Source organism: Zalophus californianus, chromosome 4 (assembly GCF_009762305.2).
Source record: "Zalophus californianus isolate mZalCal1 chromosome 4, mZalCal1.pri.v2, whole genome shotgun sequence".
Classification (NCBI taxonomy): Eukaryota; Metazoa; Chordata; class Mammalia; order Carnivora; family Otariidae; genus Zalophus; species Zalophus californianus.
The window spans coordinates 16,895,535-16,923,405 of NC_045598.1; the positions used below are offsets into that span (position 1 = coordinate 16,895,535).

At 52.3% G+C, this 27,871-nt stretch overlaps 1 protein-coding gene across 2 annotated transcripts in view; it reads left to right on the top strand.

Annotated features, from left to right (window-relative positions):
* EPHB2 (EPH receptor B2) overlaps positions 1–27,871 on the top strand; it is a 123,497-nt gene that overhangs the window by 88,441 nt on the left and 7,185 nt on the right. The window contains exons 5-10 of one of the 2 annotated variants that reach the window (XM_027581421.2): positions 8,541–8,665; positions 16,555–16,717; positions 18,750–18,858; positions 19,439–19,506; positions 26,369–26,491; positions 27,043–27,290. In XM_027581421.2, the coding sequence (XP_027437222.1) occupies positions 8,541–8,665; positions 16,555–16,717; positions 18,750–18,858; positions 19,439–19,506; positions 26,369–26,491; positions 27,043–27,290 (836 nt within the window). The remainder of the gene's footprint in view (positions 1–8,540; positions 8,666–16,554; positions 16,718–18,749; positions 18,859–19,438; positions 19,507–26,368; positions 26,492–27,042; positions 27,291–27,871) is intronic. The other variant, XM_027581429.2, reaches the window with a different exon arrangement.

The following is a 27,871-nucleotide window of genomic DNA, read 5'->3' on the forward strand; positions in this document are numbered from 1 at the left end:
TGCTAGTCCAGGTGCTGGGGTAGGACTGGGTCCCATCCAGCAGCCACAGGTAAGATCAAGACTGTCCAGCATCCCACGGGCAGGTGGGCCATTGGATGTATCCGTGGTACCAAGCCCAGGGCCTGGCCTTAGCCTGCCCTGATCATGCGCATGGCTCAGGCCAAGAAATCAGGGAGAACAAACCAACCCAGGCTGTAGAGTCAGGCAGGTCTGGGTCTCGATCCCACCTGTGAGCTGAGGTACCTTAGGCAGGAGACTTGACCTGACTCTCGTTTTCCTCATCTGTGAAACAGACATGATTAACCTCACTCCATCTGATTGTGTAGCACCCAGAAGGTGCTGTTAAATCTAAGCTGAATCAGGGAATAGTGAATGAGCAGATGAACAGCCACCGCAAAGAGGAGCTTTTCTTGGGTTCAAGGGAAAAGACAGTATCTCCTAGACCCAATTTTTGTTGTTTTGGGGTTTTTCCCCCCCAAAAAAATATGTTCCACAAATTGCTACTTCCAAAAGACGTTAATAACTATTACATGAAAAAGGGGTTCTGAAGCCAAAGGAGAACTCGACTGCCAGGTTAACTGGGTCTCTCCCCTGCAGGACTTCTCAGAGCCTTGAACAAAGGAGTATACAGTGTGGGTCTCATAAGCAAGGGTCTAGAACTCTGTGTTTCTCTACCTTTCTTGGCCACAGAACTCCTTTTTTTCATAGCAAAGTGCCACCTTGACACCAGTTCTCAGCTTTTCCTTTTTCTACGCACAGCACAAATGTTTGGTCCAATCAGAAAGAATTGAGGCCCATTTTCTGGAAGCGTTTTATTTGTGGAAATTCTGTTGTGACGGTTATGATGAGGTCACCCAGAATTGCAGCTGGATCATCAGGAGTTTAATGTATTGCCGCAGTCAAAACAGCGGCCCCGCTATCAACTGGAAACTCCAGGAGTCCCGGAGAATGCAAGCGCAGTTGTGATGCCCTGTTGTGGTATTTTAGGCCGGCTGGTCAGCGAGAGGCTCTGGGCCACCACAGCAGGTCACATCACAGGTGGGCTCGGGGTCTGAGGCAGAGCAAATGGTTAGTGCCCATCACAGAAGCTGCATTGCCTTCCCCTGGCTCCCAGCCCCCAAGGTCAGTGACTCAGCCAGGTTCCTGAAGGTGCTAAAAAAGGGGAGAGCCTTACCCTTCTTTTTCTCCTTCCTTCCTCCAATAATATGGATAAGTGCTTACTCTGAGCCACACACTGTCACACCATCCCAGGCACTAGGGATAAGGGATTGAACAAGAGAGACAAGGTCCCTGTTAACACTGCAAAGCAAAGAAAGCCGCTGTGGGATGGCAGGGGAGGGGAGGGGGTGGGTGGTCAGGGAAGGCTCTCTAAGGGGGCCATGGAGATCTGGGGCAAGGGGCGTCCAGGCAGAAACACTGTGGGGCCAAGGCCCTGAGCAAAGAATGATGACCTTGGTGTGATTGGGAACAGAAAGGTGGCCAGTGTGGACAGCACTTGGGAGTGGAGGGGCACGTGCACAGAGGTGGTGGGTGCTGGGCAGGTGGGCCCGGAGGCCACGTGGAGCATGTGTGTGTTATTTGGGGGGCAGTGGGAAGTCACGGCGTGCTGTTGACAGCAGTGAAGATGTCACAGAGGCAGCAGGATCTGAGACTGGGGCTTGGGGTGGGGGTCTCACACTGCCAATGCCCAGCGACTTCTCCCTACTCCTCTAAGCTCCTGGGGTCTTCTGACCGGTGAAAGGGTAAAGGCCGAGTACTCTCAGGGGTGTCCTTCCTGCCTCAGAGCTCGGGGCTGTGGAGACGAAGCTGAGCAAAGCCCAAACCTACACCCTCTGGTCACGGGCCTCCTGTCTTCCTGCCCATCAAAGGCTCCTAGTCCCGGAAGGCCCTGAGAGACCTCTTCATTCAACTCCTTCATGCCCAGAGGGGGAAACGGAGGCACATGCGGAGGGCTACTTCCCCAAGTCTCAGCTAATGAAGGGACTGGACACTCCCCCAGGGCTCGCTGGGGGCAGCAGGGCCCCTGACCACCTGCTCCAGCCAAGCAGGCCCTGCCTGGCTGGCCTCCCCCTTCCCCTCTCAGCCACAAGCCTCTTTTGTGCTTGCTCCCTGGGGCTCCATCTCCTTGCAGGGGTCACAGGGCACCACTGACCCCAGCCCCCTGCCGGCGTGCCCGACTGGTAATTGAAAATACCAGAATTCCCTGAAGACCAACTTACAGGGAAACCTGATACCCCAGGGTGGGCGGTGGACGGCAGGAGGGATGGGAGAACATCCAGCTGTTCCCTTTTCTCAATCCCCCCGGATTCCAGGAGAAAGGCCAGCCCTGCTTGGCCCCCACTGGCCCGCCTTGATCATCTTCCCAGCAAATGCCGCCTCCTTGCCACGCCCAGGGTGACAGGGCTTATGGGATCAGAGCCCGGGTGAGCTGTCTGTAACCCAAGCCTGCCAGCTAAGCCCACCAAGCCCAGACCCCCATGGCTGTGTGGGACCTGCCCCACCAACAGCTGAGCTCCTGGAGCCGAGGCGGGCTGGGTGGTGGTGGGCGAGGTGAATCAGCGGGAGCCGGGCGGAGTGCGCTTGGCAGCAACGGGACGGGAACAGGACCAGGGTGTCCTCAGGGGCCCTCTGATGACCACTGATTTCCAGACCTCCCTGCTCAGCCCGTATCAGCCACAGTCAACAAAGGGAAGGACACGTTGGATTGAGTGGGCCAGGGTTCAAATCCCAGCTCCGCTGCCTGCTAACTGTGTGACTCTGGGCAAGTTACTTCATACGTCAGTGCCTCCATTTCCTCATCTATAAAATGGGTATAATAATAATACCCGCCTCATAGGGTCCATATGAGTGTCAAAGGAGTTCACTATGTAAAGCATCTGGAAAAGCGCCTGGCACAGAGTGAACAAGTAGGTGTTAGGGGTTGACCTTCCTTTTGTGTTTCCCCTGGGCACCATGGGGCATTCAGGTGTTGTCAAGATGACAAGCTTTCTGGTTGAGGAGCAGGTTGTCCACTGCAGTCTTTCTGTGGCTCCCCAGTGCCTTCAGGAGAGGACAGGCTCCTGGGCAGCCTCAGCCCTGCACCTCCCCAACGACTTCTTGTACCCCTGCTTCAAGACACTCCAGACCTGCAGGTTCCAGAAGTTTAGCCTGGGCTGATGAGAGGGCCAGTCTCTGCAGGAGCCGGGCTGTGAGAAGTGGTGTTGTGGGTGGAAAATATACTCAATCAAGATTCAGCTAGTCTAGGCTCTTATGCCAGCCCCTAGCTGCTGTGTGACCTTAGACGAGTCCCCTTCCTTCTCTGGTCCTGAATCCACTGCTCCTCAAAGTGTGGTCCACACACCAGCCACATCAGCATCACCCGGGGGCTTGTTAGAACTGCAGATCCTCAGGCCCTACCCCAGACCTGTTGAATCAGAATCTTGGGGAGAGGGGTGGAGTGCCCAGTAAAGTGAGTTTTAACAAAGTCTCCTGGTTATCTCCTTATGCCCTCTCAAGTTTGAAAAGTGCGCTAATCTTCAGGGATGCATTCTGCCACTTCACTGTTGGGAGGTGAAATCACGGGGAGAGAAGCTAAGGGAAGGGCATTGCCCCTCCTTAGGTCTGAGTCACCTTGGCTGAGTCCTGACCCGGGGGCTTGGACCCAGGAGCTCCAGCCTGGAGCTGGCAATCCTTGTGTGAAAAAATATGCTTTTTCCCATTAGACCCCAAGCCCCTGGAAGGCAGGGACCTGAGAGGTTCCTCTCTTGAGCCCCAGAACCCAGCATCATGCTGGCCCCATAGCCACTCTGTGAATTGAAATACTTTTTCCAACTTTACTGAGAGATTATTGACAAATAACATGAAAGTTTAAGGTATACGATGTGATGTCTTGATTCATGTGTATATTTTGCTAAATGATTACCACAGTAAGGTGAGTTCACACCACCAACCTCTCACATAATTACTGTTTTTGCGTGTGTGGTTATAACATTTAGGATCTACTCTCTTAACAACTTACAATTATACAATATGGTATTGTTTCTTATAGTCACCGTGCTGTCCATTAGCTCCCAGAACTGATTCTTCTTACAGCTGGAAGTTTGTGCCCTTAGACCAGCATCTCCTCCTTTCCCCCAGCCCACAGCCCCTGGCACCATTCTACACTCTTGAAATGTCCCTTTTTTTTTTTTTTTAAGATTTATTTATTTATTTGAGAGAGAGAGCAAGAGTGGGGGGAGGGGCAGAGGGAGACAGAATCTCAAGCAGACTCCCCACTGAGCAGGGAGCTGGACACGGGCTCGATCCCACGACCCTGAGATCATGACCTGAGCTGAAACCAAGAGTCGAACCCTCAACCGACAAAGCCACGCAGGTGCCCCCCATCCCTGCCTCTTAAAGTGTTCTTTAATTTTTTTTTAAAGTAAATTCTACGCCTAATGTGGGACTCAAACTCATGACCCTGAGATCAAGAGTCGCGTGCCCCATGCACTGAGCCAGCCAGGTGGCCCTTGACATGTTTTTAACAAGCTCTCCCTCCTGAAGGTGCCAGGCGCGGTGGTCAAGCCTTTACATGCATTTCTCCGTTCGTGCTCGTGACATCCTTGCCAGGGAAGGGTCCGCAGTGGATGGGCGGGGGGAGGAAGGGAGGCTCAGAGAGATTGAGAGAACTTGCTGAAGGCCACAGCACCAGGGAGAGGGGAGCAGATTTCCTTGCAAGTCTGATTCCACCCTCCGGCTCCCGACCACTGCGCCGGACTGCCTCTCTGGGGCCGGGTTGAAATCTTCTCATCGGAGGGTTCAGTTGCCCACAGAAAGCCCCAGCTGACTGAGGTCACATCCCTGTGGCTTGATGGCAGTATGGCTCACCCATGCTTGTGGGTGCAGCGTGTGTCCGAGGCTCACGGGTATGACAGACGCACAGTGATGCCACACTCTGCCCGTGGACACGGACCACAGCAGGCGGGAGAGGAGGGTGGACGGCCTGGCCCCACAGAGGAGCCAGGGCCTCTGGCAGCCCGGAAGAACGGAGCGCTCAGCTCCGGAAGGAGAGACGGGTCTGGGCTGGAGATGGGGTCAGACGATGAGGGGACAGTGGCAGGGAGCATGGCTGGGGCAGGATAACCTGGCTCCAGGCCCAGCTCGGCGCCTCACTAGCTGTGTGACCATGGGGAAGCCACTATGCTTTTCTGAGCCTCAGTCTCCTCCTCTGCAAATTGTGGATATTAACCCCCATTCCGCATTGTTGTTGAGAGGACCCAGTGAGGTGACACGGGTCAGCAGTTCAGTGCACGGTGACAAGAACCCAGTGACACGGGTGAACGCTCCCGGCACTGACCACCTGCCAGATGCCACACTGAGCAGTGGACACGAGTTCACACATCTGCTCCCCCCAACAGCCCTCGGGGCACGTTACCCTCGGGCTCATTTTACAGATGAGGAAACTGAGTCACGGAGCACTCTGACTGGCCCTCCCCTGGGCTCTAGCAGTTAACCTCACTAATCTCCGGGGAGCATTTCCCTGGAGTCGGGCGCTGTGCCAGTGAAGAGCCTGAGCTGCCGGGTTCAAGTCCGGCCCAGCACTGCCTTGCTGCATGACTGTTGAGCAGGTTACTGAACAGCTCCAAGTCTCAGTTTCCCCATCTATAAACTGGGGATGTTAGTAGTCCCCAGCTAATGGGGCAATTGTGAGAATTCCCTGTTACACCTATGTTGATAGGTATAAAGAGCCTAGAAAAGTGCTGGGCTCAGAGTAAGGGCTCAGTCAGTGTTAGGTTCATGGCTTTATCACTGTTACTATGATACATGTATGCACAGCCCTGAAAGTCCTTCAAGTGACTTCGTGGAGCCCGAGAAATGTCACCTCCCATCCGCAGGCATCTGGTGAGAATGTATTGCTTTGTGCTGCCACTTACTCTCTGTATAGCCTTAGGCAAGACACTTTACTCCATACTCGGCTTCCCTATCTCCAAAATGGGCTGAAGGAGGTCTGCTTTTGAGGTTGTGGTGGGGATTAAATGGGTTAATGCATGTCCAGAGCATAGCACGGTGCCCAGCATGTAGTAGGTGCTCAATAAACAATGGTTAGCAGGGCCCCTTCGCTCACATTGGGGTCTCTTGATTCTCTGGGAGGCAGTAAGGAAGACAGAGTCCCCCTGTTTGACTGAGGAGAGGACTGCAGGGAGCGGGGTCCTGATCTTCCCGAGAGGCAGGGCCAGGAGCCAAGCTAAGAGCCAGGCAGCACACCCTCAGGTGCTGAAGAAACAGGCTTGTCAGGGACACCGGGACCAAGGTCCAAGTCCTTCTTGCTGGTGCTCCCACCCTGTCTAGGGTGCCTTGGGCCAATTTCCCACCAGTACTAGGGGTACTAGAGGGAAGCCGAACTTGCTCAGGCTCATGCTGGCCTCTGGGCTGATCCAACTCCAGGCCGAGGGCTGCCAAAGAAGGACAAGCAGGGAGCGTTCGAGCTGCAAGACCTCAGGGATCTTGCAGCCTGCCCTTGGTGCAGAGGACAAAGCCAGGTCCAGAGATGGGGGACGGCTTGCCCAAGGTCACACAGTCAGTAAGCAGCAAGCCAGGGAGCAGAGCCTGGGTCTTCTAAGCAACAGAGTGTTCCCTCCACCCTGAGGCTGAAGGGACAGAAACAGAGCAGGGAACAGGTGAGTCATTGCCAGGCTTCAAGTCCCGATGAGCTCCTACCCGGCCCTGCTCCATGCTCACATCCATAGAAAGCACCTGGGAAGCAAGATTTGGATGAGGAGGAAAAGGGTCCGTCTCAACCTTCAGACATCCCTGTGTGGGCCAAGACAGGGCATCTGTTTGTCACAGTCTTGCCCGGGAGCCAGAGCCAAGAGAGACTGCAGGAGGTGCTCCTGTCACCCTGGTGAGTCCTCAGCCGCTCCTGAGACCATGAAAACCTCAGGCCCAGAGACGCAAGGAGGCTTACTCCAGTCACACCGTGGGGAGGGACTGCATCAGGAGTGTACCCTGGCCGCCTCCAACTCATGGGACGAGCCCTGCCCCAGCAGATCTGGGTTCAAATCCCAGCTCCCCTACTGAGGATGTGGGGGCTGTGTGATCTCAGGAGGCCCCTCGCCCCTCTGAGCTTTAGGGTCTCCACCTGTCGGTGGGGCTGATGCTGCACCCTCACCAACGGTCAGCTCAGGAAACAGGTGCAAAGGGCCCCGGCCTGTGGGTGATGCATAGTAGGTGCTTTGCATAAGTTCATTCCACTTGAAAAGGAGGCCAGAAACATAGGCCTGGGTGAAATATGAAATAAGGAATCAAGAAAAAGGCTGTGTGTCATGAACTCACCGTGCAATCTTGGGCAGCTCACATCCCCTCCCTGGACCTCAGCTTCCACATCAGTAAAATGAAGGGATGGGACTAAATTATGTCTAAGAGTCCTCCTAGCACTATACAGGCCGCCCCTGACTTCCTGTCCCCTTCCTTTAACTAGCAGCACCAGGGGGAGAGGGGGAGGGAGGGATTTTGTTGAGGTAGAATTCCTATACGATTAACCATTTTAATGTGTACGATTCAGTGGCATTTAATGCATTCACAGTGCTGTATGACCACCACTTCTATCTAAGCCCAGAACATTCTCCATTCCTCCCTACCCTCAGCTCTGGCAACCACCAACTGCTTGCTGTCTGTGGATTTACCTATTCTGAATATTTCATACAAATGGAGTCCTAAAATATATGACCTCTGTGTCTGTCTTTCACTTTGCATGTTTTTGAAGTTCGTCTGCATTGTAGCACATGTCAGTACTTGATTTACTTTTATGGCTAAATAAGATTCTGTGGTATGTGTACACCCTAATTTGTGTACCCATTCGTCCATTGATGAACACCTTGGCTGTTCCCACCTTTTGGCTATTGTGAATAGAGCTGCTATAAACATTCATGTACAAGTATTTGTTTGAGTACCTGTTTTCAGTCGTTGGGGATATAAAATTAGGAGTGCAAATGCTGGGTCATGTGGTAATTCTATGTTTAACTCTTGAAGGAACTGCCAAACTGTTTTCCATAGGAGCTATGGATTTATTTTTATGAATTTATTTTTGGCGGTCATTTTTATTCAGTGCTAGATCCCTGGTGCGTAGTAGGCACTTGGTGCACATTCGTGGAAGGAACAGGGGAGTCTCCCGCCCTCTCTGCTCCCCTGTGCCACAGTCCCATCATCATGCCTTGGGTCTGTAAGTTCCCCAGTCCAGGAGGCTGTAAGCTCCAAGAGAGAATGAACACCTTTCGTCCAGCTGTTTTGGGCCAGGCCAGAGAAGGGCCCAGTGCATCTATCTCTCACTTGGTGTGGCTTGAGCTCCCTGGGGACGGCCAGCATTGTCTGTGTCTGAAATCTGCAGGTGTTCATGAGAGCAGCACCCACGGTCCTCCACAAGTCCCTCTGCCCCCCGTCAGGCCCTAGGCGGGCTGTGTGGCCTCAGCCAGATTCCTGCCCCTCTCTGATTCTCCACTCTATCCGTCTGGGTACCTCTAAAGTGGGGCCAGAGGCTGCACCCTCTCCTGCTGCCCCTGATCCCTGACCTCTGACCTCTCTTCCAGCTCCCTCAGCCGTGTCTATCATGCACCAGGTGAGCCGCACTGTGGACAGCATCACCCTGTCGTGGTCCCAGCCTGACCAGCCCAACGGTGTCATCCTGGACTATGAGCTGCAGTACTATGAGAAGGTACCTGTGCTCCTGGGCGCACTCCCCACCCCCACCTCCCTGGGGCCTGGGGTTCTACCATCCCGCGAGACTGGACCCCCCCGTGCCACAGAGAGAGCACTGGCCTCCAAGTCAGGCTGCCAGGCTCAATTCTGACTCCAGTCCTCCCCAGCTGTGGGACCTCAGGCAGGTGTCTTGACCTCTCTGAGTTGTGCTTTTCTGGGCTGGGGCACCGGGCCAGCAATCTCAGTAAAAGGCAGTGGTCACGACCCTTTCCTCACCAAGACCCTTCCTCTTGACTTCAGTGGGCCTGAGGTTCTGAAGAACTGGTTTCCCGAAAAGCGTCACCCATTCTGAAGCCAAGATTTAAAACTGCTCAAGAGAGCTGCTCTCCAGGGTGAGAGTAGAGCTCCCTCCCCGTGTTGTTCTGATTCCAGCTAAAACATTTGTTTTCATTTGCCTGGATGCCATTTGTATGGGGAGAGAGCTATTTCTCTTTGAGCTTTTAAAATCAGACCCTTGTTACCCCCTCAGGGCCCTCTAGGACCCAGGGGCCCGGGGTTGGAAGCCACTGGTGTTGTAGAGGAACACTGGACTAGGAGTGAGAAGCCATAGGTTCAGATCCCAGCTCCGTCCAGAACCGGCCGTGTGACCTTGGGCAGGCATCTTATCTCTCTGAGCCTCAGTTTCCTCCTGTGTCGAGTCCAAAGGAGATTGGCTGTCTTGGCTGGGGGCTGCACAGGGACAGGGACAGTGCCCGGCATGGCTCCCGGCCCTAGCGGAGGGTGCTTTCCCTTCCTCCCGTCTGCCCCGCCTGCTGCATGGTGGGCAAGAGCTACACCTGTGAGGCCAGGTGAGGTCTACATTTGAACGTGGGGCCTGCTCCGGGTGGGGGCCAGGGGTGGATAGAGCTGCTCGACAGCAGAGGTCCAGGAAACTCTCTTTGTGACTGGAGACTTTTCTTCCCTGCGTCCTGAGGCACCAAACAGCCACAGAGGCTGCAAGGGCCCCTGGGAAAAGTGTCATGGGGATTGCATTCAGACTAAGGTGTGAATGACTATAGGAATCGCTTTGGTTGAGGGTTGGGAACTGGAAATGGATAAGAAGGCTCTCCCCCACGGCTGAGAGGAAGAGAGATAGAAGCAGTTCCAGCCACCCTGGCTGGAGCCCTGCCTCCTGAGGCCCAGCCCCACCCTCCCACGCTGTTAACTGCCGGCTCAGCCCAACTCCGGTGAGTCTCAGGGGGCTGCAAACTCCTGTCCAGCCTCGCCCAGCTGGTTTATGATTGCTGGTGTCCTTGCTCGTCCCCTGCTCTAGGCAGCGCATTCCGAGACGCCAGGGACCACATCTGTCCCATTCACTGTCTTCTCCCCAGCACCCTGGGCCCGGCATCAAAGAGACACTTGATAATATTGGTTGAAGGAATAATTGAATGGATCCCTTCCCATGGCCTGTTAAGACCTTGCCTTAACGTCTGCTGTTTCCCCAGCCTGGAACACAGTAGGTGCTCAGGAAGTGCTGCTGGATGTCCCGAGGAGGATGTGAGGGAAGCAGGGCCTGGAAGGAGCCAGGCGTCCTGTAGCCTGAGCCAGACCAGCTGTTCCTAGGCCCGGGAAGCCCTGGGCCCTGCAGGAACCAGCACTTCCACCCCCCCTGGCGGGGACAGCTTAGCAACTCAGAATTCAAAAAAGAAAAAAACTAATTAAGAAGCTTTATGATTAAACGAAACCGAAAGTGTTTGTCCCCGAAGACTAGAGCGGAAATGAGGAATCCCGGCGCGGGTCCTGCCTCCGACCCATTTCCTACCAAGACAGGAGGGGCTGGGGAGGCTGCTGGAGGCGCGAACCAGGAGGCCGCTCTGCCCTACTTTCTGCTGCGGCCCCGGCACCCCCAGGCCTCCGACGCCGTGGCAGGACCAGCAGGACACCAGCTGCAGCAGCCGCGGCCACCACCTGCTCACGTGTCATGAGCGCACGCCACCTCCAATGTGTCGCTCCTCCTCACAGCAGTGCCATTCACCCCACTGGATGGGAGGGGAAACTGAGGCAGGGAGAAGTTGTGCAACTTGTCCAAGAGCACCCAGCTGCTAAGTGGTGGAGCACGGATTTGGGCCTATGCCCTTGCTCTTCACCTGGCTCTCCTGTCTTCCGGTTTTCTCTCGGGGATGCTTCTGGGATGACCGTTTAAAGGTGGACAGGACCAGGCTCTGAAGGAGGAGCTTAAGTACAAATGGCGAGAGAGGGACAGGCCTGAGGCAGTGCGACTGTCAGCCCCTCCTCCCAAGGCCCGGGGTGCAGTGAGAGGCAGCTTGGCATCTGCCAGTGGGAGATGGACACCAGTTCATTCAATACTCATTGTCACCAACTTTGGGCTGGGCCCTGGGCTCGGTACTGGGAATCCTGTGATTAGCCAGACATGCCCAGAGGCCTCAGGGCCTTCACAGTCCAGGGGAAGCGACAGATCCAGACATAAACAGCCATGAGACCAGTTGTGACACAGTCAGTCACAGAAGGGCCAGCAAAGGTCCTTAGGGGCACCAAGGAGGGACCCATGATCTGGGTATAAGTGAGGGGAAATCTTCATTCCAGGGACATTTGAGCTGAGGCTTGAAAGATGCTAGGAGTTTACCAGACAGACAAGGGTTGAGAGCAGTCATTCCAGACAGCAGGAACAGCACATGCAAAGGCCCTGGGGCAGGAGAAGGCAAGTGTGGAGGAGCAATATGAACAAAAGCAAGATTAGTAGGGAAGGAGTTGGAGAGGGAGACAGGGCTGGGTTGTGCTGGGCCTTCCACGCCTTTGGAGTCTGGATTCAATTTAAAGTACTATGGGAAGCCGTTGGAAGGTTCTGGAATGACATGATCTGACTCAGATTATGTTAAAGATCCCTATAGCTTACTGTGTGGAGAACAGACTAGAAGGGGGTCCTGGGGACACAGACCCTTTAGAGGGCTCTCACGGGACACCAAGTGAGAAATGATAGTGGCATGGTGTAGGGGCTGGCCGCAGAGATGGTGAGAAGCCCACAGATTCAGACGGGGTTTTGAAACTCAGGGGACCAGAGAAGTGTGAAGGACAGCTCCCAATGGATGGTGGTGCCTTTCCCTGGGGCCAGTGTGGGTTTGTGCCATGGAGGTACAGATGTGGTGCTTGCCAGGGGTGGAAAGGTATAGCCAGGAACAGACAAGAGGGTGTGCAGAGATAAAACGGAAATGGATGGATGGAATCAGGAGGATGGCGGATCTAAGGATAGAAAGAAAAACGGGTTGATGGCAAGTGTCAGAGGAGACGGCTGTGCCGGGGGTAGGAGCAGTCTCGGTCCCCAGCCTCTCAGGCTTCCATCACGGAGGGACAGCCAGAATGCGGGATGGATTTCTGACAAGTCCACAGCCGGCTCTTCCCTAACACTTCGGAATCCTCTTGGTGCCTGCCATTGATTTCTTTAATGAAGGCTGCAGATCTTCCCAGGTAGGGAAGTTAGGCAGCGAGCTCTGCGGTCCTGTGTGGGCCCCGCCCCCACCATCTTTCCCCCTCCTCCTTTCCTTCTTTAGAAAGGGCTCTTTTTGGAGCGGGCTCTCCGTTTGGCCTTTCCCCCGCTCCACTGGGGATTTCCCAGCCTGCCCGGAGCCCGGAGCTAAAAACCACTTTGCTGGAAGGCTTCTGGATGCCGCTGACGAATGGTGTTGGCCAGACCCACGCTGGCTATTTCCATCGGCTCCAGCGTCCTGGGGGAGGTGGCCTCCTTTGGTAGCTGCCCAGAGCAGGTTCATTCTCCCTTTGGCTCCCCCAGCACTCCAGGAGGAGATTCATTTGTGGGGCCACCTATGCCAGATGGGCCCCTGTAGGCCTCATCGATTTGTGTTTATTCAACAGAAATTTCTACTTGGCAGAGCAGAGGGGAAAGAAGGCTGGGTGCAGTGGGGATGAGCTATGAAAATCCAGGCTTCCTTGGTTGTTGTCCAGGGTACGTGGAGCAGTGTGGACGGTTGTCCAGTATGGACAAGGAGAGGTTTGTTCTGACACTCGCTCACTTTTGTATTCATTCATCCATTTCATGAACATCGGTGAAGGCTTACCCTGTCATGGTGTTGACAACGAGGGCGATAGCCAATATTTATTAAGTCCTTATGTGGAGACTATGCTAAAGCCTTACCCATTTTTTCCCTATTGAATCTCCACACCCACTCTGTGTGGCATATGGTGATGTTATCCCACTTTAAAGATGAGAAGACCGAGGCTCATAGGACTTAAGAAATGCACCCCAGTGCACACTGGCCGGTAGTCTCTGGGTAAGGATTCAAACTAAGGACTAGTGGATTTTTTTTTTAAGATTTTATTTATCTAAAAAAAAAAAAAGATTTTATTTATCTATTTATTTATTTATTTAGAGAGCACGAGTGAGTGCAGGGGGGTGGAGAGGCAGAGGGAGAGGAAGAGAGAGAATCTCTAGCAGAGTCCACGCTGAGTGCAGAGCCCAATGTGGGGCTCGATCTCACAAACCTGAGATCTTGACCTGAGCTGAAATCAAGAGTCCGACGCTTCATCGACCGAGCCACCAGGTGCCCCAGGACTAGTGGATTTCATGCTAAATTTCTTTCCCTAACCCATCAATGCTTAGTCCTTATTCAGATACAGGCGCTTTAGCCACGGGGGAGGAGAGAAGGGCACTGATGTCTCTAGAGCAGTTCCTTTGTGCCAGACACTACTTGACCACAACAACCCTGAGAGGTTGGCGTTTATTGTTCCTTTTCTGAAGTAGAAAACAGGAGCCCAGGGGAGTGAAGGGTCTTTCCCAAGGTCACAATGCAAGTAAGGGGAAGAATCGGCATTTGAAATGACTTCCAATCCCCCGCTCTGTCCTGTTCCCTGCTTTAGAAAAGCGATCCACGAGGTTCGTTCCTCATTCTCCTGAGGCACCTATGCCACTGGCAGTTACCTCCCATCTCCATCCTATAATCAGGAACTTAAAACTTCCACCCTCTCTAAGTGGACACCCATCCACGCAGTCCGCCGACTCCATCCCCTTTTCAAACCCCAGCAGATTCCATGTTGGCTGGCGGCACCTAGAGGACAGTCTTGGTACTGCAACCTGCGTTCGTAGATTTTGTTTTTTGTTTTAATAGTCTACAATGTTCGTTCATTTGTTCCTGGCGGTAGTTAGTGAGCACCTACTGTGTGCTGAGTCTGCGGTCCCGGAGTTGAATGAGACAAGGTCTCTGCCTTCGGGAAGCCTATAGTCCTTAGAGAAAACACATGCACATCAGAACAACAGGTGGGAGAGGAGACAATGGACCTGCAACTTTTTCTGGGACGTCTGAGAAGTTTCCCCAGCAAAGGTGGTACTTGTACTAAGTCTTGATGAACAGGCAGATGGAAAAAGGGTATTTCAGATAGGGGAAACAACACTTGGCCAAGGCTCGGAGTGTCCGGGGAAGGTAAGGTTGCCAAATAAAATATAGGACACCAGTTACATTTAAATTTTTTTAAATAATTTTTTAGTGTAATTGTGTTTTAAATATTACATGGGAAAAACTTATACAAAAAAATTATTCATTGTTTATCTGAAATTCAGATTTAACTGAGCATCCTGCATTTTTATTTGCTAAATCTGGCAGCCTTACCAAGAAAGGGAGGGGAGGCCTTTGGGTATAACTAGAGCCTGGAGGACACTGGGGATGTGGCAGGCAAGACTGGCAAAGGGTGAGTCATGAAGGGTCTGGAAAGCCAAGCGGAGGAGTACAGCCTTTACCCTGCGGGTATTGGGGCAGGTCTCTGTGTGCAGGTCTCTGTGCTTAGTACAGGGGAATAAAACACAGCCACTCCCCTCAGGAGTTTATGATCAAGGTTGTGCGATCGGCTTGTGCCCAGGATGAGGGGACATAGCAGGTCTCTGTGTGCAGGTCTCTGTGCTTAGTACAGGGGAATAAAACACAGCCACTCCCCTCAGGAGTTTATGATCAAGGTTGTGCGATCGGCTTGTGCCCAGGATGAGGGGACATAGCAGAAACCCCCTCCTATGGCATCCAGGCAAGTGCTCCAGGGCTCAGAGGAAGGGAGGCACATCTGGCTGAGAGGTCAAGCAGGCTTCCTAGTGGAGGAGGCAGATGAGCTGGCTCAAGAAAAGAGACTTCCTATGTACTGCTGCTCCCTGGGAGGTGTGAGGGGGTGGGAAGGAGGCACCCACAAGTCAGCCCCTTCTCTAGCCCCCCATATCCCAAGTTCTTTCTCACCTCCTTGCCTTCACACCTGGTGCTCCTTGCCAAACATGCCCTCCCTTTTTTTACCCGGGTGACTTCTGTTTGTTCTTCAAAATTCCATTGCATAACCCCACTCTGCAGAGAGCGTTGCCTGACTTCACCTGATGGCCCCACTCAGACGAGGTCACATGCCCACAGCACACTGTTTCAGCGCTTTATTCGTATTAATGCATTTATCCTCTAAACAACCCTCTGAAGTGGCTGTGACCATTATTATCCCCGTTTTACAGATGATGAAAAGGAGGCAAAGAGAGGTTAAGAAACTTGCCCAAGGTCACAAAGATAATAAGTAGAAGAGTCAGGACTTGAACCCAGGAAGTCGGGCTCCAATTTGTGATCTTAACCTCTAGGCTATGATGCCCATAATGACATTGTACTCACCAAATTTGTTTCGAGGGAGTTTTCAAGGGCTCTATGCACCACACATGCACGTGACCGGCATGCACAATCAGGTGTGCATTTTTCTGCACAGAGGTTCATAGCTTTCATCAGCTTCTCAGAGGCGTTCTCGATCTTCCTCCAAGGGCTGAAGTCTCCACACTATTTGTGTTTCTGAACTGAGCTCTCTGAATCCAGCGCCCGTGCCTGAGTCCCTCAGAGTCCCCAGGGCCTAGCGCAAAGAGGGTGTTTGGGGACGGTTTGGGGGGGTAGCTGACCGCTGTCTGCACGAACATCATATAAACTGGCAGATGCCTGCATCCAACTCAGCCACAGCTCTGTTGCCGCTGCAGCAGCTCAGCTTCGTCTTGTCCCGTACTCCTTGGGTCACCCTGGGCAGTCCTCAGGTCAGAATTGGCATTCTGCAGCTCTCAAAGGAGGGAACATTAGGTCCTGGGTACTCAAGCCTTGGACATTAGAGGTAGCTCCATGTAGGAGCCTGGTTTTGAGTGCCAAAGCAGCCACAAGCTCAAACATGACCTTGAGCATCATTTTCCCCATCTGGGCCTTAATTCTTGCCTCATTCAAGTGTACTGTGGCTGAACAGGGGTCCTTCCACGTAACCTATCAAGGCATGGGGCAGGGAGGAGGATGCAGAAGTGGGTAAGGTAGTCCCTCTTCCTGCTGTCTCCAAGAATTCACAGCCTAGACCTCAGGGTCTAGGCCACTCAGCATCTGTGCATTAATCAGCTATCACTGAGGATGATACTGCAAAATAAACAGTCCCCAAAATACAATGGCTTCTAAGTGCCTATTTTCTTGCTCATTGGTTGGAGTCTGTGGGTCAACTGAGGTGGCCCTGTTTCAGCCTAGGAGTTCCGTCAAGATCTTCCCTACACGTTTGTCATTCTGGAACCAGCTGTTACCCAGGTTCAGCCCCATCATGGCCTAAGGCAGGAGCACAAGAGGCCAAGCCAACTCAACAAGCACATGTAAAGCCTCCACTTGCATCCTGTCCTCTAGAATGTTCCAAGGACCAAAGCAAGACACATGGATAAATTCGGCATCCACAAGGCAGAGAAATATACTCTGCCTTCTTTTGTGGGAAGTCACATGCAAAAAGTATGGGTGTGTAATTCTGTTACAGGGAGGGAGTGAAGAATTGGGAACCACAGATGTTTCTCTTAGTGGCCAAACCCACCCTAAGTGGCAGGAGTGGGCTCTGGGCCCACCGTGGGCGACCACCTTGCTAATGGTCTTCTCTGTTCCTCGGCAGGAGCTCAGTGAGTACAACGCCACGGCCCTAAAAAGCCCCACCAACACGGTCACTGTGCAGGGCCTCAAAGCCGGCGCCATCTATGTCTTCCAGGTGCGGGCACGCACCGTGGCGGGCTACGGGCGCTACAGCGGCAAGATGTACTTCCAGACCATGACAGAAGGTGAGCAGCACCCAGAGGGCAAGAGGAGGCCATTGGCTCCACAAACAGAATAAACTTAAAGGTCCCCGTTCCTTCAAAGTGCCTTTGTACAAATTAGAAAAGGCGCCCCCTCTTCTGGATGTCAACCCTCCCTGCTGGCCGGAAACAAGCCATCCACTGGTGTCCATGGCTGGACAGCACGTGGACTCCCCCACTGCCATCCTGTCAGCCAGGCAGCTTCCTCTCACGGGACTGTCAGGAGCTCAGCCCTAAGTTGCAGAGACACTCTGAGCAAGTCACTTCCCTCCCCTGGCTCCAATTGTTCTCGTCTACAAAATGAAAGCATCATATTCAGTCTTTGAGAGCACATCTGTTTCACCCGTGCGCTCTTCCAATGACTTGCAGTTGGATTGAGAATAATTCTGAAGTTCAGCAGGAAGAAGTGCTGGGATGGATTAGTGATGTCTGCCCTGGGAAGAGAAGGGGAAGCTGCAGCCCACGTGCTGCGTGGCTCCCAGTCCGGGACCCCATGGTCTCTAAGTACCTTCCTGCTCTGCAGAGTTAAGAGCACGGGCTCTGACAGATGGAAATTACAGTGCTGACTCAGCCCTAACAGTGTGGCCCTGAGCAGCTCTGAGTCTCAGTTTTCTCATCTATAAATGAGGATGGTGACAACTATCTCATTAGCATCACCATCATTATCAAACTGGTGTAAAGATGGGGCTAAACATATAGAACCTAGCACTAGGTCTCACACGTAGTTAGTGCTCACCGAATAGTAGTTAAGGGCAGAGTTGTCATTGCTGTGAGTCTAGTGGCCCTTTCACCAAGCAGCCCAGCTCCAGGGTAGCTTGACTTATGACCAGACTCCAGCGTCCCCTCTTGGCATCTGCTTTAACCACTGCTCATGGGCCTTGGCCTTTGCCTAGCTGAACATCTCAGAGGCTCCTAGACCCATGAATTCTCGTCTTATCACAAACACCCTCCCTAATGAATCCACCATCTCTGCTGGAACGCTAACGGCACCCCCTCTGTAAAGCCCCACCTCCTTGTGGCCAGCATTTTCACCTCTCTAGGCCCTCTTGCATGTTGGATGGATGTCATTAACCTGGAGTGTGGGGGACTGTCCCAAGATCCTTTCTTTATTAACTCAGCAAATGTGCGCTGGTGCTAAGGACCCAGAACTTACCCGGTCCCCGACTGCCACAAGCTCTTGTCTGGTCATGGAAGCAAATGAGAAGTAATAATAATAAAATTAAAAACAATGATGGTGTTGATGGCATTGAAAATGTGCTGAGTGGTTGCGAAGAGCCGGGCCAATGCTGAGTGCATTTTATGCATTATCTCATTTAAGCCCGTACACAGATCTGGGTTCACATGCTGGCTTTGGCCACTTTCTAACTGTGTGACCCCAGGCTAGTCATGGCATCGCTAAACCTCAGTGTCCTCATCTGTACATGGGGTGATCATGGGCACTGCATCACAGGAGGATTCTGAGAACCAAACACGATACATAACATACTTAGCACAGTGACCAAAAAAATGAAACACTGAATAACAATAATAGTTCATATTTACTGAGTGGTTACTATCTTGCCACCTGTCCTTCTAAGTGCTTATACAACCAGCCTCTGAGATAGGGACTATTCTCCCCACTTTACAGATGAGGAAACTAAGCTGCAGAGAGGCAAGTCACTTCACCAGAGATCACAGACAGGAAGGCACTGCCAGGGCTCAAACCCAGGGAGTCTGGCCTCCGAGTCTGTGCTTACAGCTGCCTCTCTGTATGTCAGCTTCTTACTATGATTGATTTTCATACCAACATTGAGGTATTATGCCCATTTTATAGATGAGAAACTAAGGGTCGGACAGTCCGCGGACTTGTCCAAGGTTACCTGTGAGTGTGTCCCGGCTTGTTCTCCATCTCGGCATGGGACAGGTGCTCTCCCAGAAGCAGGAACAGAGTCTGGGGATCCCAGGAGGCCTGGCAGGGTGGGGGGCGTCAGGACCCCCAGAGCCAGGCTGACAACACTGCACATGCTTTCTCCCCCAGCCGAGTACCAGACAAGCATCCAGGAGAAGCTGCCACTCATCATCGGCTCCTCGGCGGCTGGCCTAGTCTTCCTCATTGCTGTGGTTGTCATTGCCATTGTGTGCAACAGGTGGGTGGGTGTCCCCAGCCCCGTGCAGACCTGACTGTCCATCTATTCAACCATTCCTGAACAGTGTCTGTGAGCCGAAGAGATAGTCCCATCATTCCCAGGGCCAGGGAGAGGCCTGGGCAGGCCTGGATACTCTCCCACTTACTTGGCCACCATTAGCTCCAGTCCATCCCTTTGGGCTAGAGTTGCCTTGACAAGCCCACTGTTCATGGAGGTGGTGCATAGAGACACTAATACTTCAGCATGAAGGAATGCTCTTCTTCCTTAGATCAGACAGGGCCATAAGGTCAGATGGACAGAAGCCCTGGGATTTCTGGGGCCATGAGAGATGGCTTTGAGAAGGGCTTGGCTGGAGAGGGGATGGGGCAATGGTGAGCCTGGATTTGAGGTGGGAGAGGTGGGAAGGGATGGGGGGGAGGGTAGTGGCCAGGAAGGGTGAGGCTGCTGGGCCAGGGGAAGGCAGGGAGCCCTCTGGCAGGGGTGTGGTTTTGAGGGCCTGCCCTCCCTCTCCCTATCACCCACTGTGGCTCCCAGCTCCCCGGGGCTTCCAGGTGGCTCCAGCCCTTTGCTCTTGTTCCAGAAGACGGGGGTTTGAGCGTGCTGATTCGGAGTACACGGACAAGCTGCAGCACTACACCAGTGGCCACAGTATGTATACCCCAGCAGGGCCGGCACCCCTGGGCCCTTTGCTTGTCAGTTCCCCGGCCACCTCTCCAGCCTCCTTCCACTGCCTCCCGTCTTGCTGCAGCCAGACTCAACGTCAAGCTGTTCCCTGAACAGGCCAAGCTCACTGTCCCCTCTTGGCCTCTGCACCTGCTGTCCTCTCTGCCTGGAGCATCGCTCGCCTTCTCTTTACCCACGTAACTCTGCCTCTCCCTCAGCCGCAGTGTATACAAACCGCTCTGAGCAGCCTCCCCTGACCCCTGCCCCACCCTGGCTTTAGGGCCCCGTCTGTGCTTGCACAGCGCCCCCTTACCTGACTGCATCGTGATGGCCGTGTCCCTGTCTCCCCAGCATTATGGTGGGAGCACCCAGAGACGTGAAAGTGACTCTGACACTCACCTGTGCCCCCAAACACCAGCACGCTGCCCGGCACTTAGCCGACACTAGATTCCTATTTACACAATAAATCCATGAGTTGCATGAGATGCTGAGGTCCCCAGGCTTCGGCCCGGGAGGTGGCAGGCCCTGTCGCTCCTCCTTGGTGACCCCTCTGGTAGCCACTGCCCCCCACCCAGTGCCTCCACTTCCCCCACGGCCCCATCCCATCCCAGGCCAGGACTGGGGGCACAGGCGCTGCACACCCAGAGCAGACAGCCCCTCTCTAGGGGCCCGGCAGAGGCAAAAGCAGAGCATAGATTCCTCTCGATTTTACCCTGGCAGAACCAACATGGGGCGGGCTGGGGGGAGGGGGGCAGGGAGAACCTTCATCCTCTCTTCCACTCTCTCGGCAAAAGGGAATTCCAGATGGGACCGATGTAGCTTCTCAAACTGTACTCAGTGGGGTACCCTGGGGCTTCTGAGATGCCGCTGGGTAAGAGAGGCCATCGGCATAGCCCTTCACGTGTCACACAGTCTTTGTGACGTGCTGTGTATGCCAGGCACCTGCTTTAGCTAGCCGGGGATACACAAGTAAGCAAACCACATATCCCCACCCTTGAGGAACTTAGATTCTGGTGAGAGGGCGGGGGAACAAAAGGAATACAGGTAGTAAATGAGAAAAGCACATGGCATGCTAGAAGATGAAACTGCTATGGCAAAAGGCAAAGTAGAACAGGGTGATGGGCTGAGAACTGCAAGGTCAATAGAACTGCCTATTCAGATAGGGCAGTTGGGGGTGGCCTCACTGAGAGTGTTTTAGTTGAGCAAAGACACGAACGAGCTGTGGGAGTGAGCTGCATGGACAGACCTGAGGGAAGAGCCTCCCAGGCAGGAGGAAGAGCCAGTGCAAAGGCCCTGAGGCTGGAGTGTGCCTGGCAGGTTTCAGGAACAGCCAGGAGGCTAGTGTGACTGGAGCAGAGTGGGGAGGCAGGAAGGGCAGGTATGAGGGGCCCCAGCCTGCAGGTCCTTGTCAGCCATGGCGGGGCCTCGGTTTTTATTCTGAGTGGAATGGGGGACCTCTAGAAGGTTCTGAACCAAAGACTGACACAGTCTGAGTTACAGTTTTGATAGGACTTCTCTGGCTGCTGTGTGGAGAATGGAGTGAAGGGGCTGCAGGACACCAGGAAGGACAGAAGCAGGGAGATCTGTGAGGTGGCTGTTGGAATCATCCAGAGAAGATTCTGGATTCTGACATGTTCTGAAAGTACTCGATTTGCTGCAGGATTGGATGTTGCGTGTGCAAGAAAGAGCAGAGTCGAGGAGTTCTAGATATCAAGCCTCTGGGTTAACAGTCAATTTGAAGTAAATGTTCCTGAGCTTAAAAAATCATTTTAGACATAAATGTAAAAAATAATTAAACCATTAAAATTTCCAGAAGACAATTTAGCTAACTATTTCACTCACATTCTAAACCTAAAAGCAATGGAAGGCTCACAAGAAAAAGGCAGAACAATTTAACTACACCGAAATTAAAAATCACCCGTACATTAAAAGTAAAAGTCATAAATTACATCGCCCCCTCCTATTCCCCAAGTAATGAAATCATGGTTATAGTTGGAGCCAACTGTACTGAGGGTGTTCTGTGTGCCCAGAACTGTTTTAATGCTTTACGTGCGTTTGTTCATTTTATCCTTATAATTATCCTTGTAATATAATTGAGTACGAGGGAACTGAGGCTCAGAGAGGTCACACAGCAGCTCAGGGCCAGAGCTGAGGTCCACACTCCTCACCAAGCCGTGCTGTCCACATCCGACTAAGCTGGAACAAGGTGGGCTCACACGCTCTGTCACCTGGAGCCATGTGGGAGCATCACTATTGAACATGTGAGTCACTAACAAGGAAACAGGGGACAGCAGGGATTTATTTTTAAAACAGAGCCCAGGATTTGTTCATGGATCAACACATTCTAAAGCTCAAGCTCCTACTCCCTGCATCTAAGAAAGGGCCTTGGTTTTTTCAAAGCACTACCAGCCCTGTGGTCCCACACCCACCAGCAACCCTGTGTGGCCAGGACAGAGGAGGAAGCTGAGGCCTGGAGATGTGTGTGGCTGGCTTGAAGTCACCCTCACTGGCTCACGTGTCCCGTCGTTCAGCAGGTGCTGAGTGAGGACCACGGTCTATGGTACCTGGGTGTGGCCCAGAGGGACCAACCTGGTTTCTCATCCCTGCTCCACCGCTGGGCAGCTCTGCGACCTCGGGGAAGTCATCGAGCCTCTCTGAACCTTGGCATCTTTACATGGGAAGTAGCCAGAATGATGCTTCTTTCACAGAATTGTGAGGATTAAATGAATTAATGGAGGGCGCCTGGGTGGCTCAGTTGGTTAAGCGACTGCCTTCGGCTCAGGTCATGATCCTGGAGTCCCAGGATCGAGTCCCGCATCGGGCTCCCTGCTCAGCGGGGAGTCTGCTTCTCCCTCTGACCTTCCCCCCTCTTGTGCTCTCTCTCTCTCTCTCTCTCTCTCTCAAATAAATAAATAAAATCTTGAAAAAAAATCTTAAAAAAATGAATTAATGGATATGAAAGTGCTTCCTAATGATATTTAATAATAGCCAACTCTTCTCTATAGCAGGTAACAATTATTCAGTGTTTTCTATTTGCCAACTACTATACTAAGCCCTTTAAAAAGATTCTCATTTGATCCTTGCAGTTAAGTACCTAGACCAGCACCTTGTAGGTGCTGTTTATGAGCTCCATTGTAGATATGGAAAAAAGTGAAGCACAGAGAGGTTAAGTAATTTGCCCAAGGGCACACAGCAGTATCAGTACTGTTCAGTACTGTGGTTGATCCTCAATTCAAACTCATAAAGGAGCTTATTTATGATTATTAGTACTGGCAGATCCAGAATTCAAACCAGGTCTCTGAATGTATGGTTCCTCCTGCCTCCCTCATCCTGAATTTCCCCTTTGGGTTCAGGACAGCAGGTCGCGGCCCTGACAGTCATAAGTCACCCAAACAACAGCCCAGTATTTTCTGAAGACTCTGATTCCAGAGATCCTCATCCAGCTTCAGTGCAGCAAATACCCGTCCTGGGAGCCGGGCCTTGAGCAAGGCTCGGCCGCAAGGAGCTCCCCTTCCATTCCGGGATACAGGATGGGGAAGCATCCAGAAGAAAACAGTAGCCTGGCAGTTGAAAGTGTAGACTCACAGCCACATGACCTGGATTCAAACCCCACATCTGCCACTTATCAGCTCTGTCCATGTCCCCTTAGGCAGGTCATCTAACCTTTCTCATTCCAATGTCCTCATCCAAACAATGGGGATAATATTAGGTTGAGCCAAATGAAATTGCCCGTTTTGTAGGTCAGAAACAGTCAACTACTAACAATTTCATAAGGCTCAGGCTAAAAATAGCATTTACCTGGTAGGGTTGTCAGGAGGGTTAATTGGATAGGTACCTGTAAAGTACCTAGACCAGGGCCCGCTACCTGGCAAATCCACACTGAATTGTGAGCGGATTGTGTTATTAATGATGAGATGAAACCAGAGGGTCATAGAAGCAGGGACAGCTCAGAGCCATACATTCAATAAGTGTTTATTAAGCATCTACTGAATACCACCTTCACATGTGTACTCCAGAGAAAACATTCTAGAGCAAGGGCTCGTAACTTGGGGTTCACAGACCCCGAGAGCTTCACAGGCCCGTGAACATTCCAAAATTATATGCCGAATCTGGGAGTGTGACACACAGGTGAATAATTTTCCAAGGAGCCGATTCATAGCTTCTGTCAGATTCTCAAAGGTATTCATGATCCCAAACAGGCAGAAAGAGAAAAAGAGGAAATTCCAGTAGGTAATGCTATTACTCTTTCAATAAGCATTTCGTGAGCACCCTCTGTGTGCCAGGGTCTGGGATTTAGCATGAACTAGACAGAGGTGGCCTCCATCCCCCTGAGGGAGAGAGTGGAAAGCAAGTCCTCACAGGCAGCAGTGTTCTGGAAAGGGGTGGCAGGAGGCTGTGGGCATGTGTATCTGGGAGACTTAATACAAGTGGGTTCAGAGACAGGGCTTCAGAGCCTAAAGGGAAAGCATGGATCTCCCCTGGAAGGATCCAGGCAAGCTTCACAGAGGAGGTGGCATTTGATCTGGACACAAAGAGGAAGAGAAGGGTATTGCAGGTGGAGGTAACCCCACAAACAAAACACAGAGGCAAGAAATTATAAGGTGTGTCTGGGACCTTTGGGTAAATAATTCTTTTTGCTGGCATACAGAGGGGCAGGGAGCTATAGTTGGGGCCCAACACGGAGAGCTTGGCATGCCAGGTGAAGGCACTTGCCTTAGTTCTGCAAGCAACAGAGAGCCCTCCTGGCCAAGGCTTGGGGATGACATCTGATCGGTTGGCAGTGCCCAAGTTAGCTTTGAGTTCCTGCTGCACTTCTCCTTAGCTCCCAGGGCTGACCTATCCCTATCCTCCCTCTGCAGCTGGCCTGACAGAAAGGGTTTCCTTCAATCCTGTTGGAGGGAGGCTGAAAGTCAGTCACTAAGAACCACAGGGCAGGCACTGAGTTTGAGGGAGAAAAGGAGCATCTCCGAGGAACTGATGTCCCCGCTCTGAGGAGCGCTGATTGGGAAAGGAGTCATGGCTGAACAGTCCAGGAGGAGGAGGCCTGGGCCAGATCTGGTTGGATTGCATGCAGGAGGCCATGAGCATGATGATTAAGAGCGTTGGCCCTAGGCTCAAGTCTGACAGACCTGGATTCAAGTCCTGGCTGTGCCATTTGCTAGCTGTGTGGCCATGGGCAGATGACTTAGGCTTTCCGAGCTGCAGTTCCTTCATGCATGAAATGAGAATAATGATTCCGTTCCTCCAAGAGTTGTTGCGTACAGATGAGATAATGCATATAAAGAGCCTGACCCAGTGTTGGGCACAAGGGTTCGGTCAGTGGTAGCTGCAGTCATTCTTCTTTTATCTCTGTCACCTGGATTCTTCTCAGCTCTATAGACATTGAGTGTATATTGCGTGCAGAGCGTTGTTCGAGCCCCACGTTGCAGGTGGAGATTACTTGAAAATAAAATCTTTTAAATAAATAAATAAAATGAAGGGCTAGACAAACACCCACACAAATAATCCAAAATAAAGCTAATGTATTAGAGCAGCAGTTGACAGACTTTTCTGTAAAGGACCACAGAGTAAATATTTTAGGTTCTGATGGCCCTACGATCTCTATTGTGTCTATTCAACTTAGTCGCTGGAGTGTGAAAGCATCCACAGGCAAAGAAATGCATGCAGCTGTGTTCTGATAAAACTTTATTTATGAAATGGTCAGTGGGCCAGTTTGTCAACCCATGTGTTAGAGGTTCCAACTTTAGATTCTTGGAATGTCTGAAATAGACACTGAGAGTGGTCAACTAACATGTCCAAGGTCACACAGCTGAGCAGGGTTGATGGCCCCACTCACCAGCCAGTCAAGCCTTACTATGGCCCAGGAATTCCAGCTCCCTACTCCTAGAGCTACTGCCTCCAAAGTCATGGCTCCTGGAGCAATGGGAGAATGTGGGCAAGTTGCTGGGGAAGCCAGAGGGAGACCTGGGCAGCAGAAGACCAGTTATATGGGAGGGAGAATGTGGGATGGATCATCCTTCCCTTCCTTCCAAGTGTTTTGCTGGCTCAGTGGTAGGGTCAGAATTAGGTGTTCGGCATCCAAGTTACATCCTTGATTTCTGCATCAAATAAAAAAGTACATCGAATCAAGAGTCAAATTAATAGGCCACATGTCCAGCCTCACACTGATCACCAGGAAATTTGAGATCTAGAAAGGTTTGAGACCTAGCTAGTGAGGGACCTGGGAAGTGTACCCAGAAACCATAGGTCCTCAGACCCTGGTGAGTGGGCAGCCCTCCAGGCTCTGGGGCCTGCCTGGGAGAGCTGAGACAGCCAGGAAGTTTCCTAAAAGGAGAGGATGCTTAAATTGGTCCTTAAAAGAAAGGGAGGTCTCCTTAGCAGACTCCCAAGAACATGGGCTATTGCCTGCTCTTTCTGTATTTTTGCTCCAAATCTCTCTCTTCCTTCTTGACTTCCTCTTCCTTTACTTTGCACCCCCTGATTCTCTAACACAAGAGTGACAAACCTATCTATCCTTTTATGCCCATACCCTTAACAGACATTGCTAATCAATCCCGACAGTCCTTTAGCTCCTTTAGGAAGACATTACTAATCAGTTAGAGTTGGAACAAGAGCTAGAGCCTATTTGTTCTCTCTGCTGAGCTCTCTGTTCTCCTCACCCTTCTACTCAGCTCAATGCCCATCTGCTCACTGAGGCCCAGAGAGGTCAGGTGACCTGCACAGGGTTGCCCGGTTCTTGTGGGGCCACAGGGAGTGTATTTCCCTCCACAGAGGGACTAGCTCTTGCCTTTCCATCTGTCCACATCTTGAGCCTGTGCATGTGACCAAGCCTGATCTTATCCCCCAGTGACCCCAGGCATGAAGATCTACATCGACCCTTTCACCTATGAGGACCCCAATGAGGCAGTGCGGGAGTTTGCCAAGGAAATTGACATCTCCTGTGTCAAAATTGAGCAGGTGATTGGAGCAGGTAGGTGGCTGGTGCTCTCCCAGGTACCATGGCCTCAGCCATGAGTGGGGAGTACTCTTGGGGCAGAGCATAGGATGTGGGGCAGGAACCTCAGAGGATCCTCCAAGACCTGAAGGTTCAGAATACCCAAGGTAGAAAAGTCCTCAAAGACATACAGTAAAATCACCTCATCGACATATGAGGAAACTGAGGCATGGGGCTGGGAAGGAGCTTGCATATCATGTCAGAGATTGAACTAGGTCTAGAACCCCATTCTCTGGACTCAGTCTAGTGCTTCATTCTCCATGTCCCCGGCCTCCCCTACAGCCTTATCCCATGCCCAGCCAAATACCATGGGACAGCTGTGAAATGTTTACTCTTACTCCTAGTGATGGCTAGGACCTTTCTGGGTCCCCACATTCTACAAAGGGGTTCTTTGTCTAAGACGATGAGTTGACCACTGGGGAGAAAAGGCTCCTTCAGGACCCAGGAGTGGAGGCTACAAGGAGTGGCAGATGGCACTTCCACCTGGCAAGTGACACCCTGCCTCTCTTGGTGTGTGCGTGTCCTAGGGGAGTTCGGCGAGGTATGCAGTGGCCACCTAAAACTACCAGGCAAGAGAGAGATCTTTGTAGCCATCAAGACACTCAAGTCAGGCTATACTGAGAAGCAGCGCCGGGACTTCCTAAGCGAGGCCTCCATCATGGGCCAGTTTGACCACCCCAACGTCATCCACCTGGAGGGTGTTGTCACCAAGAGCACGCCTGTGATGATCATCACTGAGTTCATGGAGAACGGCTCCCTGGACTCCTTCCTCCGGGTAGGAGAAGCCAAGAGTGCCAGGGGCCCATGGATGGGGAGGAAAAGGAGCGGTGGACATAGCTTCATGGCGTCAAAGCCTGATGGGGTCTTGGGAAAGATCTAAGTCAGGAATGGCTTGCATGCTGCCTCTTTCCATTCCCTTCCCCGTGGCAGGCATTGCTAATCAAGCCCAGAACTCTGTCCCACAAAATCAGGAAGCCATCTCAGAATCCTTTTCAATCTAGGAAACCACAACCGGTCAGTCAGAGTTGGCATACAACCTGAAATCTGTTACCATCTATGCTCTTAGCCAGCCTTCTCATTATGCACAAGAGAAAAGTGAGGCTCCAAGACAGGTAGAGTTTGCCCAGGCTTACCTAGAGGGTCAAAGTGACAGCCAGGACTAGAACCAGATCTCTTGAACCCTGGCCCAGGGTTTTCACCAGATTTTGGATTTCTCCAAAGCTCTGTGTGCTGGGGGTTGGAGTCCGGAGCACAAGGTCAAGAGAGGAAAGTTTCCGGACCCTCCCAGATCACAGTCAACCAGCTGGACAAAGAGCACAGAAGCATGCTGCTAGACTAGTTGTCATTTAACGAACA